The following is a 15,912-nucleotide window of genomic DNA, read 5'->3' on the forward strand; positions in this document are numbered from 1 at the left end:
ATCACTAATAACTTAGTATCTCATGGTGTCATGACTTTTTTATCACTAGCATCTTCGATTGAATTGTTCATCTTGTCTTTATCACTAACATTATTTTCATTAATGAAATTGCTCCATTCATCTGAACAAGATAAGAGAAAAAAATTAATTATTTTATGTCTAATATATACAAATATATTGACAAAAACCAATTAAATTAGGTGCCAACAATACCTTTTATTTTTTTGCAATCGAAGAGGGAAAGTCTAATCCTTTCTCCACGGTTATGTATTAATCGACTACAAAAACAGTTAAAAAAAAAGAGAGCACACTTATCTTGGTTATTAAAAGATTGAAGGAGGCGGCCCATTTTCAGTTTTTTCTACTTCCGCTCTCTTTTCTCTTGCAATTTTTTTCTTGTTGATTTTTTTTTTTTTCAAAACTCTTACACTTTTCCATGATTTTTATAGGATTTACAGCAATCTCTTCTCCTATTTCTCTCCTTGCTTTTCTCTATTCATTTACTAAGCAAAATATAATTAAAATGCATGCACTATCTCTACTTTCAAGTTGTTAAATTAAATTAGCATACTTTTTCGACATTATTCTATGAGATTTTGTGAAACCACTGTTAACTATTTTAAAATTTAAAGCGGTTAAGCCTAAAGCGTAGAAATGTAATTGGGAGGTAAATAAGGACATTGAAAGATTTGAACTCACGACTCATAGTCTAACTATAAAATAACAATGGTGTTTGAATATTGATCTTAATGTGCAATTTGTTGAGAAAATGCCCGCTCTTATTGTTACACTTTACAAGGAAACAATATGACGATGGATATATTAAATGAAAAGATCATTATATCACAAGAGTTGTCAATCCCTTAATTTTAGTATCTTAAAAAAAAATCTGCTTGTGATTTTGATCGACATATCCATATTCTTCTTCCTTGAATGATTAAATCATTGCCTTTAAGAATGGTACTTTTTATCATGATTTTACTCCGGATTTCACTTTCTGCCATGGATTGGCCGCTTCTCAATTCAAAAAATAGTGGATGTTAAAGAAAGTATCCATGCCCGCCTGTTCCAAGCTGAGAATTGATTCATGACTATGTGAGAAAAGGCAAAAAGAACTAGAATGAAGAATATAGTGTAATTAACTTGAGCAAGAATACTGTCTTTCATTTGGGAATAGTTTGAGATTTATTCCCATAGGCACAATGAATAGCGATCTCTTCTTGGTGATTTTTTGGAGGATTTACATCAATTTCTCCCATTTGTCTTCTTGCTTTTATGTATTCATTCACTAGGGGAATTATAATTAGGATGCATTCTACTTTTAAATTTTGCATGAATTATCGTATTACTTTTCTTCGACATCATTTTGCTTGTTTTTATGAGACAATTATCAGCTGTTCTAAAAGCTTAAGCTATAGATATGGACGTGATATGGTATTTATTTACTCTAAAACTCTCCATCATGAGTAAACTGGACTTTGTCCTAAGCCTAAGGCATGGAAATGTAATTGGAGATGTAAATAGAGACCTAAAAAGATTTGAACCCGTAACTCCTGCTCTGATACCATAAAAAGAACAAAGGTGTTTGATTATTAATCTCAACGTACAATGTGTGGGGATGGTGTCCATTATATAAGGATATTACAAAATGTTACACTTCATAAGAAAATAATACAACAATAGAAATAATAAATAAAGAGATCATTATATTATAAGAACTATCAATCCCTTGATTTTAATATCTTCAAGAATTTGCTTGTCATTTTGATCCACATATCCAAATTCTTCTCCTTTGATTGATAAATAAGTGCTTTTAAGAAGAACATGCTCGGTCCATCTTTTGCGGTGCTTTTTGATCATGATTTAAGTAGGGATATCACTTTCTACCATGGTTTGGCCACTTCTCGATCCAAAGAACAATAGATATTGAAGAAAATTCCAAATCCATTGAGTTCTGAATTGTGCGTAGAGAGTTACGAAGTGTGACAAAGGGAACAATGCGGTGTGCACGGAAGTCCCCCATTAGGCATTTATCAGGGCAATGCACACTTCACTAGAGGCATAGTTATTGAAAGCCGTTCCCCGAGCTCAGTTGCGCGGGCTTGTAACCCTGGGCGAGGCATTGATGTGGTGGGACATGGGTTGAATTCTTGCGGGTTGACCTAGTTGTGGCTCTCATCTGGCTCCCCCGTTCCAACCCAAAAGCTGATCAATGCAGGCTGAGCGAAGGCTAGGGCCGTGTGGTTCCTAGATTGGAGGGCTTAGCGTGAGGCTACTAGCTTCACGGAGCTGCGAAAACTAGAGGTGTCAAAAAGTGAACGGCCCATGTCGGTTCGGTTAGGAGAATAAATTATATATATTTTTTCAGTTGGGATAGTTTCGATTCAGTTTAGTTAACCAAAACGAACTTGAAATCGCCCACTTTTTTATTATTAAAATTTATACAATCTTTCTTCTTCTTTTTTCACTAAATTTCTTCTTAATATTACAAAAAAAAAAATTGAAAAACCCAATTGAATCGCATCTTCAATTCGGATCGTGATTTGTTTCAAAGTTAATGCACATCAAAACGGTTCGGTTTGGATTTTCTGAGAACTTGAAACCAAATAGGTTACACAGCTAGCAAAAACCTCCCACTCTTGGCTTAAGTAGCACCGACACCGACATGCGACACCGAGTTAGCAAAACCTCCCACTCTTGGCCTAAGTAGCACCGACGCCAACACATCACACTGGACACAACACGACACGACATACTAATACATTGTTTTTTAAAAAAAATAGAGAATTTTGACAAGTTAAGACACATCATATATTAAATATATATTTATATATATACTTGATAAATTATCATTTTTATGATTATTTGAATCAAATTAATCTGATTCAAATTCATAAATAATAATAAAAAGAACCTATAATGATTTTGCAATAAAAACATTAATTCACTATTTGTTAATATCATTCATTATTTTAATTTGACAAATTCAACTCCATTCCAATAATCCATAAAACTCGAAAGAAAAAAATACAAGTAATTTATATTTTGGACTCGCGTGTTTAAGCGTGTCGAAGAGAAGAGAAAAAAAACTTGAGGGGTAAATTTTATGTCATGAGAAGCGAGAGTTAGAAGAGAAAAGAAGACTGAGTCTTTCTTCATTCCCAATTTATTATTTTTAATGTTTTTATATATTTACATTTTGGCTTATCATTTATTGAAAATTTTTAAAATTAACCCGTGCGTGTTGGAATTATGTGTTGACATTCTAAACTTGCATGTCGAAGTTTCGGACTCCAGTGTTGGGAGACTTGACCAAGTATCAAAAAATCTAACATATGTTGATTGAGTGTCTGAGAGTATCAGGCACGTGTTAAAATGTCCGACACAATCTTTGCAGTGCAAGGATAATGGCCCAGAGCCACTCAGGTCCGCCATGGCTCAATGGACTGAATTCTTTGTACCATCGCTATTTTTTTTTTCTCCTTTTTTCGTCATTCTTATAAACCTTAGTGAGTGGACACAACCTTTTTCTTTATTTTCCCCCTTTTTTTCTTTTTTTGTTTGTTTTGAAAGACTAGGTAACGACTACAGGAAAAAGAAAATGATAAACCACGTGAGGGGTTTTTGCTTTATAAGTAAAAAAGGCAAAATGAACAAGAATGAAGAACATAGTGTGATTAACGTGAGAACAATTTCTTTCATTTAGAAATATAATTCGAGATTTATTCTCATAAAGATGATTTAACTAGAATAAAGAATATAATGTAACAAACATAAGAATAATATCTTTCATTTGGAAATAACTTGAGATTTATTCCTATAGGGATGATATTATCTTTTGCCAATAAAAGAAAATGCACTCGGCCAAGCTTTTGCGAGTTTTTTTTTTTTCATGATTTTACTTGGGATCAGCCTTTCTGCCATGGATCGACCGCTTCTCAATCTAAAGAATAGAGGACATCGAAAAAGAAATTCAAAACCTATTGAGTTTCAGAATCGTGCACCAGAGAGTGACATGAGGTGTGATGAAGGGAAACGATGTGAGGAATCCTGTGCGTGAGGTTGGATTCACGGAGCAGCGAAAACCTTCCGCTCCCGGCAATGGAAATATAATGGGCCGGCGCCACTCGGGTCCACCATGGCCTAATGGGCCGAATCGTCGGGACTTTTGGACATTTTCCTGTCGTTTTTCCTTTTTTTAATCTTTTTGTCTTTTCTATTTTTGGTTCGAAAGACCAGGTAACAATCATAGGAAAAAAAGAAGGGGAAAACTGTGGCCGGCGGACATGAGGGTTTTTTGAGTCCATTTAATTTCTTGGGTTTCATAAGTGAAAAGACCGAAAAAGGAACTAGAATGAAGAAATAGAGTGTAACAAACGCGGGAATATTTTTCTTTTCATTCAGGAATAGTTCAAGAATTATTCCCATAGAGAAGGTAAGAGAAGAATGAAGAATATAGTGTAATAATGGCAAGAATAATTTCTTTTCAGCTAGGAATAATTCAAGATTTATTCCCACAGAGATGATAAAACTAGAATAAAGAGTATACAATAATGAAGTGAAGAAGAATAATTTCTTTTGTACAGGAACAAATCGAGATTCATCCCCAAGAGATGAAAATGTCTCTGGAGATATGCTGTTGCATTGATTTTGCATGTGCAAAACAGCAGGTTTATTTACTTGCCGTTAAGTTTTGTCCTCGCGACGCTTCTATAACCTTAACTCTATAACCTTAGACTCCTTACGCTGTTTGACTGAACTCGCTGACTCCGCATCCACCGAAAGTCAGTAACCTTCCTTAAGGGCATTGTCCCTACACACGTTACAATTGCTTCATAACTCGGCGAGTCAGCACCAATTTCAGAACATCACCTGAAAATAAAGGCCAAAAAAGGATTTGCGAATTTCAAAGGCTATGGACTTTCAACTCTAGCGTGTGAATTATCCTATCATATAATTAACTAAATGCAAAATGCTAAACTATATACTCAATAATTAGCAAGGCATTGCGTTGTTACTACTTGGTTTTTATTTTCGCTTTCTACATCTGATTTGGTCAATAAATGCAACTCTTGAAATGCTGTTTCAGCCTACGGTTACTTCCGATCAGGACGGCCCACATTTAATAATTTGCGAACGAGCAGTTTCTAGTGGAAAAAAGGATGAGTCCATTCTCCGAAAGGGCTGGCAAGCGAATCCTGTTCCTTTCGACTCGAAACGTTTCTGTAGGAAGATTTTCAGCTGGTATAGCTCAGAAGCATCTATATCTAGGTGACATGGATGTAGTAGATTCCACAAAGAACATGAAGGAGGCTCATTCATCCAGTAAGCATCACGCAGCAAAACAGCAGTTCTTATTTTTATTTTTATTTTTTGGGCCGCGAGAGTTATTTGTTTCCATCACTTCTTGTGAACAAGCAGCCATTTTTCCAGTGTAAAATAATCGATACCGACAACAATCATAAACAAAGACATCATTCCAACGAGTTTTGTCTCGTCAATACAACCACGGAATCAAGAATCACGCCACTAAAAGTTCTCACCCTGTAATTGCAAGTTCCAATGAGGTATAGTTGTGGATCCTCTTTTGCTTCAATCATGGCACCGCAATTGACAATTTCAGTCATAGGCCATCAGAGAGCCTGCTAGAGGGCAAGTAACTTATGCCAGTTTGGCCGGGATTTGTTAGTAACTCAAAGTTTCCAGCAGTAAATGACTCGTCCTTCAGAAAGATTGGTCTTTCGAGGTTAGAATATGCACAATACTCTACTTCGTATACCGTTGCATCCTTCAAGAATGCTGAGACTGACACTCCAACTCCTTCCCCTGCACAGCTTTGAAAATTTGGGCAAATGAGCAAAAGCATATCATGGAATTTGCAGGCTGCATTGATGTGCTTTAACTGATGATCAATCTTTGTGCTTCTTGAATGTAGCCCAAGATCAATATGGTCTATCACTTAGACCTATCAATGGGTCTCAACCATCTAATTGGAAGCACTCTGAATAAATAATGCCACAAAGCTTAATTCAAAAAGCATGCCTATTTGCTAAAAGAAGCCGATGAAATAGAGTAACTTAAAATTCAACCGAGCTTGCTTGACATTATGTTCTGAAGATGTTGTCATAATCATATGAAAATAATAATCTTACCATGTGTGACAAGCAGCAAGTTTTCTGAAGGATATTTATCAGCTAGGGCAACAATAATTTGCTCATATCTAGCTCGTGCACCCAATACTGTCTCTTCCCATTGTGGCATCTGCAGCCAATTTGCATCAATGCAAAGTGAAGTCATGATTATATTGCCAGTAGATGTATTGGCACCAAGTTATATATTTTACAGGCAAAAAGCATACTGTTTGTCCAAAAAATTTCACCTGTTTATACACTCTTTCTACCGTATGATCCACTGTGCCTGTTGGTAGCATCGCTTCAAGCTCAGAAATATCAAATCCCCAATCCCCATCTTTAGGAGGAAATTTGATGGCTTCCCGGTTCAACATTTCACACAATCCATACTCAATTGAAACCTGTAAAAAGATTAAAAGCTTCATCATTCACTTATAATTTCAAGAACGGAACTCTGCAGTAAACAAACTCACAACATGGCCAAATGTTAGTTGTATCTTTTATTGAAAAAGCAAACCACAAAATCTGTGGGTTTGATCTCTGTTTCAGCATTCGTCAGTCAACTTATTTATATGTCGAAGCCAGTATCCAAACAACCACTCTACATAAAGACTATTTACATTTTAATGATTTAGATCAGTATGTCAAGACTCCCCATTCCTTTCTGTGCTTATGCTATAATCAAGGAACAATCTATTCTTAAAAGGAAATACCAACTACTGTTCTAAGGATTCCACCTAAACAATTAATAGCAACCAAGCAATACAGGTGAACACTGTTCAACATAGTTCCCACTCGCATTAGATCTGTCAACCAACGCAATAGAAGTCCACGGAGGCATTAACCAAAACATAATATGGTTAAGATTCACCTAATTCAAAACACTTTGCGAATGTGTGCGCTCTTCTTACAAATGGAAGATCTAGATGACCTAAACTGGAAGAAATAGCTGCAGTGAGAGAGAGGAAGAGACAAAACCAAACGGAGACAATTTCCTCTCTTGGTGGTGATATGTTAATATGAAGCAAGAAGTGAACTATTGAAAGACTACGTACTCTTTGGAAGTGGAAGAAAATTATTTCCTCCTGCTTCCTTCCAACTTTGGATGAAACAGAGCCTGACTTGGAAAAGGAAATTTCCTCCTGAACTCTCATATAATACCCATTGCTTTATCTAAAATGTAGCAAAGCAACATATTTCACCCTGAGATAAGCTATTTCCCTCTATATGAACACAACATAAACAAGATTAGAGAGATTAGAGCTCTTTGATTAAGACTGACATTGATGATAGTCGATAAAATCTAGCTAATTAAAAGATACTATAATACTGCACTGCACTGCCCTGCTTGACTCTGCCTTCAATTGTGTATTGCTGTTGCCTTACTGATGCCACATATTTGATACATTTTCCAGAGTTCATCAGAAGATCTAAAATCACTATGCAGTGCCTTATATATTTAAAGAATATTTTATGATACAATATCCAGATAACCGTTTTTCAAAGATATGCCCATCACTGGGAAGGAATGCTTCCCAAGCTAATAAGATCATAAGTACTTACCTATCGCCAAACATATCTTCAAATGCAAACTGCTCCCAAGATGGGAAAAAGAAATAAGCGTTCGCTTCAGAGCCCACATGAAAGATCAAACTTCACAAACTTCAGCCCACAAATCTCACTAGATAACTCTACAGGTAAACTCAAACCTCATTCTGTTCTCAAGCATTTTGGTTCAAAGGGGTCATCACACTCTTCTTTTTCACTTGATTTTGATCAGACAGGTCATATATCACTCCACCTTAAACCAACGCCACCATGTCATCGTTCAATTTTGCATCACTCTAGTGAGACAACACCCCCCTCTCAATAATACATTTCAATTTCAATATCAACGATTCTCACTAGGAAGGATTCTACACGTCAGACAAGTTCCTAACTTTACAGATTACCTTCTAGATAACCATAGGCAGAGCTAATTTTCACACCTTAATTCATTCCTCTCTCACAAACAGCGGGTCCCTCATGGATGGAGACCACCCCATCAATCATAAGAGTGCAAATATTTATCCCCAATCATTCACTTCGGAGAAATGCTTGCTATCTGATCGAATCTATATACGTATCGAGCTCACATGGACAGTACGTATGCAATACGGTTCTTTAGCTTGACGCGCACGTCACCAAATTCCATCCACGCATGATCGACACCCGCATGCGTTGACCTTAAAAGTCCATTGCTCTCTCGGCCTCTAACAATCAATAAACGAACTACTCCAATCAAAACTATCGCCATCGCCATCGCCATCGCCATCGCCATCGCCATCGCCATCGCCATCACATTCAGATGATCGCACATCACAACGCGTGTACGCACGCAAACAATCACAAGCTCGCGGACTGACCTTGAGCCTCGACGGATCGATGGAGAGGGCCGCCGAGGTCGTGGCGGTGAGGTCGTCGTCGTCGACGGCGCAGAGGGCGGAGACCGCCTCGGAGGCCGTCTGGACACAGCGGAGGAACGGGGACACGAGCACGCGGTGGATCGGGAAGCCGAGCTTGTCCCGGAGCTTGCGGCCGGTGCAGAACGCCCGGACCAGGCCGGCCTCGACGAGGGGCGGGTCCCAGGGGCGGGCCGCCGTGGACACCCAGAGAGGCTCGAAGTTGTCGATGCGGTCGCCGTGGCGCATCACGATGACGTGCTGGCGGCGCTGCGGGTCGGCCTGGGGATCGGAGGACGCCATCGGGAGGCGGCGGCGGTGGCGGCGCGCGGCGGAAGGGGGCGGCGGCGGAGGCGGAGGCCGGCGCGTTCGGATGTGGAGAGGGGAGAGACGACGATTGGGAAAGGAGGCGTTTTTCTTGTTATGGTGGGCAGAGAGGGAGAAATGACGTGGAAATGGAGCGAATTTCCGGGAGGGGAAAAGACATTTTTGGATTCCTTGAGCACTCGAGAAAAGGAAAAAGGAAACTGTCTTTGGCTTACTATTTTTTTTTTTGTACCTATTTATTTTATTTTGAAAAAAAAAAAAATTGCCCTTTGTGGCATATTCCACGCTACCACTAGTTTTCTTTTTTTCTTTTTTAATACAAGATGACGAAAAGTAGAGTGCGCTCCAAACGTTGCCAAGACATTAAATTGACCGGAAAGATTACGTGAGTTCTAAGAATTAAATTAATAAGATTAAAAAGTTTGACCGAATTAATATTTATACAATAGGTTTCAACTCCAAAGCCACACAATTATAAGTCATCTTTGTAGGTATTGTTGCGACCTATCCTTATATAATTAAACCTTGAATAAATTATCAAAATTTAGGTGTTAGCGAGTATATAATTATAAGTAGTCCCTTGAAGTGCGCTATCAAAATTCACATTCAAAGGTGCACTTCAACAAGCCATCTGTAGGGGCGTACCTTATAAGTTGTGTAGCAAGGTAGATATTGCAAGCCGCCATTGAAGGAAAGCCCTCACAATCCACCTTTCAAAGATAGGAGAAAGAAAATGATCACAGATAGGGTGTGCGTAGGAGCTTGATCAAATCGGATTGAACCGGTTGATTTACAAGTGACTCCCAATTTTTTGGTGTGGAATTGAACTGCCCAAACATATGACATCGTGTTTTCTTTTTCCCTCTTTGCCAAAAAGTGGACAAGTGAAGTACAGGAATTGAAGTAGGTTTAGGACTGACCGGTCTGATTTAATTCTCAATCTTGATTTTGAAGTAAAACCAGCCCAACCCAAGAACCGATCACCCCTAATTGCAGGTCTAATGAATAACACAAAGGGGTCAAATGACAGCTTCTGATTCAGGAGGTCAATGGTGCTCAACCAAGCGGTCAACACCTAACCAGTTATGCCCAGGATGGCATATATAGAAATTGACCTATAATACAAGAAAAAGGGGGCCAGATCTAATGAGTAACACAAAGGAATCAAAGAGCAGCTTCTGATTCAGGAGGTCAATGGTGCTCAACCAAGCGGCCAACACCTAACTACTTACACTCTGGACGGCATATACAGAAATTGACCTATAATACAAGAAAAAAGGGGGTGGACCACTAAGAAGGTGAAGCTCCCCACAGGGCACAGTTCAAGATAGTTGAGGATGACTTGGGAAAATGAGAAGTAGAAAATTCTAAGCCACAATACCATAACTTCTAGTTCTAAACAAGGTTTCCATGATTACTTCACCACGTTATCGCCAAGAAAATGCCAAATTCTACAATCAAGAACTTGCAAAGTTGAGGCGAGCAGTGCAGTTGTTCTTCCCAGGTGGAACTGCCGTAGAAGCTCCGTCGTGTGATTTTGGAGACTCCAGAGATTTGAACGTCGCCCTAAGAGTTCGTACCCCATCTGACGCCTCTAATTATAAGACAAAGGGGATCGTCTCGTAACGAAGAAAAGACCTTAACATGGGCTTTCAAAAGGCAAGAAGTGAACAAAAAGCCCCTGAAATAAAGAACTACAGAGAAAAATAGACTTGGAGAAAATGCTGAAGTCAAGTTCCTAAAGGGAGGAGAGGTGTCGATGCCAAAGGGAAATGCCAACTACCAGAAGGCCCTCGCAATTGCGACAAGGGTAAGGGCCGAAGGATGCACCCACGTCCATGGTGGCCGTCAGATTGCCTCATCGAGTTGTCTTACTTGACTCGAATTAACCTCGCAAACTGGGTATTAGCATGAGCTACTAGAATGGCTAGTCCCTCTGTCACCAGCACTCACATTCAAATTCTCTCTATCGCCCCATACCATATCGACTTTGGCGTCGGAGTGTTTATCCGAGCCACTCACCGAACTCCTCAACTATTTCTCTCTCCCATGTATCCAATGGATAATACCATGAAAACCACAATAAATTTATCCAAAATTATTTTTTTAATCACAAAAGACCACTTACCTTCTATAAGTTTTCGTTAAATTTTACTGTTAAATTACTAAGTTAAATGACACGTGGTAATTAATAGATATACTAGTTTAGGGGTTTACCTATATTTGTCAAATGTATATTAATTTATAATTTTAATGTAAAAGAAACTAATTGATGGTAAATTTATTATAAATGTATAAATTTGTGATTTTTATCAAAGGGAATTAATTGATGGTAAATTTATTACAAAAGTATCACTTTAGGATTTTTGATAATAAAAAAATTAGTTTGGAATAAATTTATCATTAGTGTATTAATTGTCGTCGGAATACATGCTTCCCAAGCTAATTAGATCATAACTACTTACCTATCGCCAAACATATCTTCAAATGCAAACTACTTCCAAGATGGATGGGAAAAAGAAATATGCATCCTCTTCGGATTCCACATGAAATATCAAACTTCACAAACTTCAGGCCCCAAATCTCACCAAATAAACCCTATCGGTAAACTCAAACCTCATTCTGTTCTCAAGCATTTGATTCAAAGGGCCATAGCACTCTTCTTTTTCACTTGATATTGATCAGACAGGTCATATATCCACCTTAAACCAACGCCACAATGTCGTCGTTCAATTTTGCATTATTCTAGCGAGACCCCCCTCCCTCTCAATAATACATTTCAAGTCGACATCAACAATTCTCGCTAGGAAGGATTACTGCACGTCAGACAAGTTCCTAACTTTGCATATTACCTTCTAGATAACCATAGGCAAAGCTAATTTTCCCACCTTAATTCGCTCATCTCTCACAAAACAGTGGATCCCTCCTGGATAGAGACCACTCCATCAATCATAAGAGTGCAAATATTTATCCCAATCATTCACTTCAGAGAAGTGCTTGCTATCTAATCAAATCTATTTGTGTATCGAGCTCACATGCACCTATCTAATCAAATCTATCTGCGTATCGAGCTCACATGCACCGTACGTATGCAATACTGTTCTTTAGCTTGACACGCAAGTCACCAAATTCCACCTACTCATGATCGACACCCGCACGTGTTGACCTTAAAAAGTCCATTGCTTTCTCGGCCTCCAACAGTCGATCAACGAACTACTCCAATCCAAACTATGGCCATCGTCATCGCCATCGCCATCGCCATCACATTCAGATGATCGTGTTATAATATGTAATATATTTTTATTATTCTAAATATGATCCCAATATTATATTCTCAATAAATTCCAATTTAGTGTCCAATTTATTACCCACGTGTATTACGTGATATTTGATCATTAATATGTTACCATAACGGTCTTGATGGAAGATATGCATAATGTAATAAACGGAATAAAACGTCATGTTGTATAATTCAAACCTTATCATTACAGAAAACACATCATCAGGTTTGAGGGTATTGACTAGTAGAACATGACATACAGATTTGGTGTTCCTCATATTGCAGATCAATAGTGCTGAGTGGATCTGTCCAAGGTTTTGAGGTTTCCCACATTTGTAAATTTTCATCAGTGGCTGAAGGTATGTTGATCTTTACGTTTTTGCCAATCGATCCCGAATTTTGTATGAATTTATCCGTGATTGATAAATCAGAATCATAAGGTTTTAGTTTATATTTATTCAATTAGTTGGTATTAGAGTATGTTTACAATCTCTATCTTGGTGAAATTTTTGGAATTTCTATTTATTTTCATTGAATTATGTATGGGTAAATTCATATTTCTATATGGCTTGGATCAGAATTTAGAATTTCGGCCAAATTTGGGTGACCCACCACGCGATAATGAATCTGCATGATCACACAACCATTAGGAAGAAAAAACCCTTAAATTTTTCGGCATATTACTGATCGTCGGAGGTTAATCGAGTAGTGAAATTTTGGTGGTTAGGATTTTATAGGGCAGATTGTTTTAGGTTTAATTCTGGTCAATACATTGGTCATTTTTGTCGGATCTTGAAATTATTCGTTTGTCCCAACGTTTTTTGAAACCCATCAACCAATTTGGTTGGACATGGGCTGTGGGATATCATGACTCAAATTTCTTAGCTTCGTATCATTCCTGGAAAAGATTTGTAAATCCGAGCTTCCTTAAGGTGCGGTTGAGGTTTATAGGATGTGGTTCCTATGCTTTGTGGGGCATTAGTGATGATGCCATTATTTTCACAAAAGCCCATGGTTGTCAAAAGAATAGAATAGTGTGAATCTTTGGGTTTGGTCGGACAGTTCTCAGTTCTTACTACAGAAGATGCTTCTAGTGAGTGAGAGGATAAAACCAATTGAAGAAAGCTAAGAGGTTTTTGTCACTTTCCTTTTCAGTGTTTCGTTCAAGCCCAAATATCTGGGTTATATGGCAATAAACCTTATGGTGGGAATTTCAATAGCTATTAAGTACTTATTGGTTAAGTACCACAATAACCATCGAGGTGATCAAGGAAGCCATCCTCCTTCCAGATTAAAGGGTGTATGAATGGATAGCTGGAATTTAATCCAAAAGGATAAAGAATTGAATTCCATGGAGTCTCGAATAGATCCGTGTGGCATTGCCACATAAGACTTTCCAGATTTTTAGTGAAGCTGTCATTTTGGATTTGTTCAACAATCTACTCGGGGGTATTGCCAGCTTAGCCAATCTCGTATTCTTTCGATCTTATACTTTTCATTGTGGTGAAAAGTAGGGAAAGCATTACTCATGATATACATGTTGATTTCTGCCGGTACTTTTGATCTTGACAGAAAATCAGCAAGCACGTTCTTCTTCCCAACAATGTGTTTAGTTTCAAAAGTGTATTTTGAAAATCATTCAGCCCCTCGAAGCAGTTGAGAATGTGGAATCTGCTTCTGTTTGAACTTGGTTATCTAGCGAAAAGATGTCATGTCCAATTCTACCATGAAGTGATGGCTGATGAGATAGAATTCGAACTTTTTTATTCCATATATCACTACCAAGATTTCTTTAAAAATGGAATGATAATACATTTCAGCTTAAGAAAATTTTCCACTTTTGTAAGCACACAGGTATCTCTTACTATCAATTTCTTCAAACAGGATGGTTGCCCAGTATTCATCACTATCGTCAGTTTAGAGAATTCTTTTTCCTTTTGATGGGGTTTATAATGGAAAAAGAGTCTGCATGATCTCCTTAAGTTCAACAACTGCTTTGGTTTGAGATTTTCCCCAAGGTGGGGGGTTCTTCTTTTAGCATTGATTGTAGTGGAATCAACAGTTTTACAATGTTTGGAACAAAATCTCTGAGATAATTAATTATCTCAAGAAATTGCTAAACTTGCTTTGTTGTGAAATTCTCCTCTAGAAACTTTAGTAATTCCTTAGCAATGTGTGGCCCTGAATAGTATGTTCCTTTATTAAGATGCATACCAATAAATTCAATTTCCGTTTAGGCAATATTCATCTTTCTTTGAGAAAGCATAATCCCATGTCTTTTCACGATTTCTGCAAACTGCCTAAGAAGTTGGCAGTGAGATTCTTCATCGGGATTGTAGAGCAAAATATCATCAATATATACTGCTGCACTTGACAAAATTAGTTGGAAAATTCAACATATGGGCCGGAATAGGAATTGTGTTACCTTTAGGCCAAAAGGAGAACTTTGATTAGAAATGTTGGAATAGATTTGGGCTTTTAATAATCCGGTAAAGAGAGAGTTTCGGACGATAGAGGGAATTTTTCATCTTGAAGGAAGAGGTTAAGAGGGTGATAGTTTATTACCAGTCGCATCTTTCCTCTGTTTTGCTCAACATGTTTATTGACATAAAAATTTCACAAACCCATTGAGAATTTGAAATTTCAATAAAGTTTTGTTGTAGTAGTTCTAAGCATTTCTTTTAAGCGAGACCAGGTGTTTTTGGCTTCATTCCCATATGGTTCACCTTGCTTGGATTGATGTCTTCATTCTTTTTAAAGGAAAGACAAACAAAAAATTTTGGATTTTTCCATAAATGATGAAAACACTTTTGGGAGAATTCAAAATGAGATTTTAACAGGAATCTAACAACTTCGATCTAACAGATTCATTTGGATCAGGTGTTAGATTTTTTACATATGTTGACTAAATGTCGGAGAATGTTCAAGAGTGTTGAACACATGTTGGGGTGTTTGATACGATCGAAAACTCTAGAAGAGTGTTGGTGCTCGGAGGAAGAAGAAAATAATAATAAAAAAATGACTTGATTTCAAAATTATTTTGGAATAAAAAAGTAACTTTTTTTCTACTTTTTTTCTATTCTAGATTTATTCTTTGGCCATTGATCTATTTCTGGAAATAGAAAAATCATCCGATGTTACAAAATGAATTTTTATTTTTTTTATTCTGAAGAATAATAGAAATTATTAAGAATTGACTTGATTACCGAACAAACATCAATTATGGTTTTCATCCTCTCCAGTATATTATTCATTCTCAGGGTAAAAGATTCCTGAAACTTTACTGGACCTTGAATCTAAATCCCCGTACACAAAACCTGGCAAGAGTCCATGCGCAATGTTGCTCCTCATGTCCTCCCTCCCCTGCCCTGATACCTCGCCATTAATTACTTTCGTCCACTATAATTACGAATCTACAAGTTCGCGCGGTACAACTCATGAACACAGACACGGATGGGCCGCAAATTTCAAGTTAAAGCCTGTGTATGTCAGAAAAGAAACGAGTTAGGTAAAGCCTGCTCGGATTTCTAACATTATTCGAGAGGGGCCCGGCAATGAATCTTCTCATGCAATAACCTCTCCATTTAACGTCTCCACTGAAAATACTCGATTATTAATGCACTAGAGAGAGTAAGGCCTCCAAACTTCAGCATTTTTAATCGTTGCTTGTTAAGATGGCAACGTTAGCTGCAAAAGATGGTCGACTAGTGTCCAATAGAGTTGTTGACCTGAT

General features: G+C 37.7%; 1 protein-coding gene across 1 annotated transcript; it reads right to left on the minus strand.

The window, feature by feature from the left end:
- Positions 1-5,407: 5,407 nt before the first annotated feature.
- On the minus strand, positions 5,408-8,971 carry LOC120292782. Its single transcript, XM_039311203.1, has 4 exons — positions 8,537-8,971; positions 6,380-6,532; positions 6,153-6,261; positions 5,408-5,826 (listed from the first exon to the last, which is right to left on the minus strand). Exons 1-4 carry the CDS (start codon positions 8,873-8,875, stop codon positions 5,624-5,626), a joined length of 804 nt encoding a protein of 267 aa, XP_039167137.1. The 5' UTR covers positions 8,876-8,971; the 3' UTR covers positions 5,408-5,623.
- Between the last annotated feature and the right edge of the window lie 6,941 nt (positions 8,972-15,912).

Source organism: Eucalyptus grandis, chromosome 4 (genome assembly GCF_016545825.1).
Source record: "Eucalyptus grandis isolate ANBG69807.140 chromosome 4, ASM1654582v1, whole genome shotgun sequence".
NCBI classification, from domain to species: Eukaryota; Viridiplantae; Streptophyta; class Magnoliopsida; order Myrtales; family Myrtaceae; genus Eucalyptus; species Eucalyptus grandis.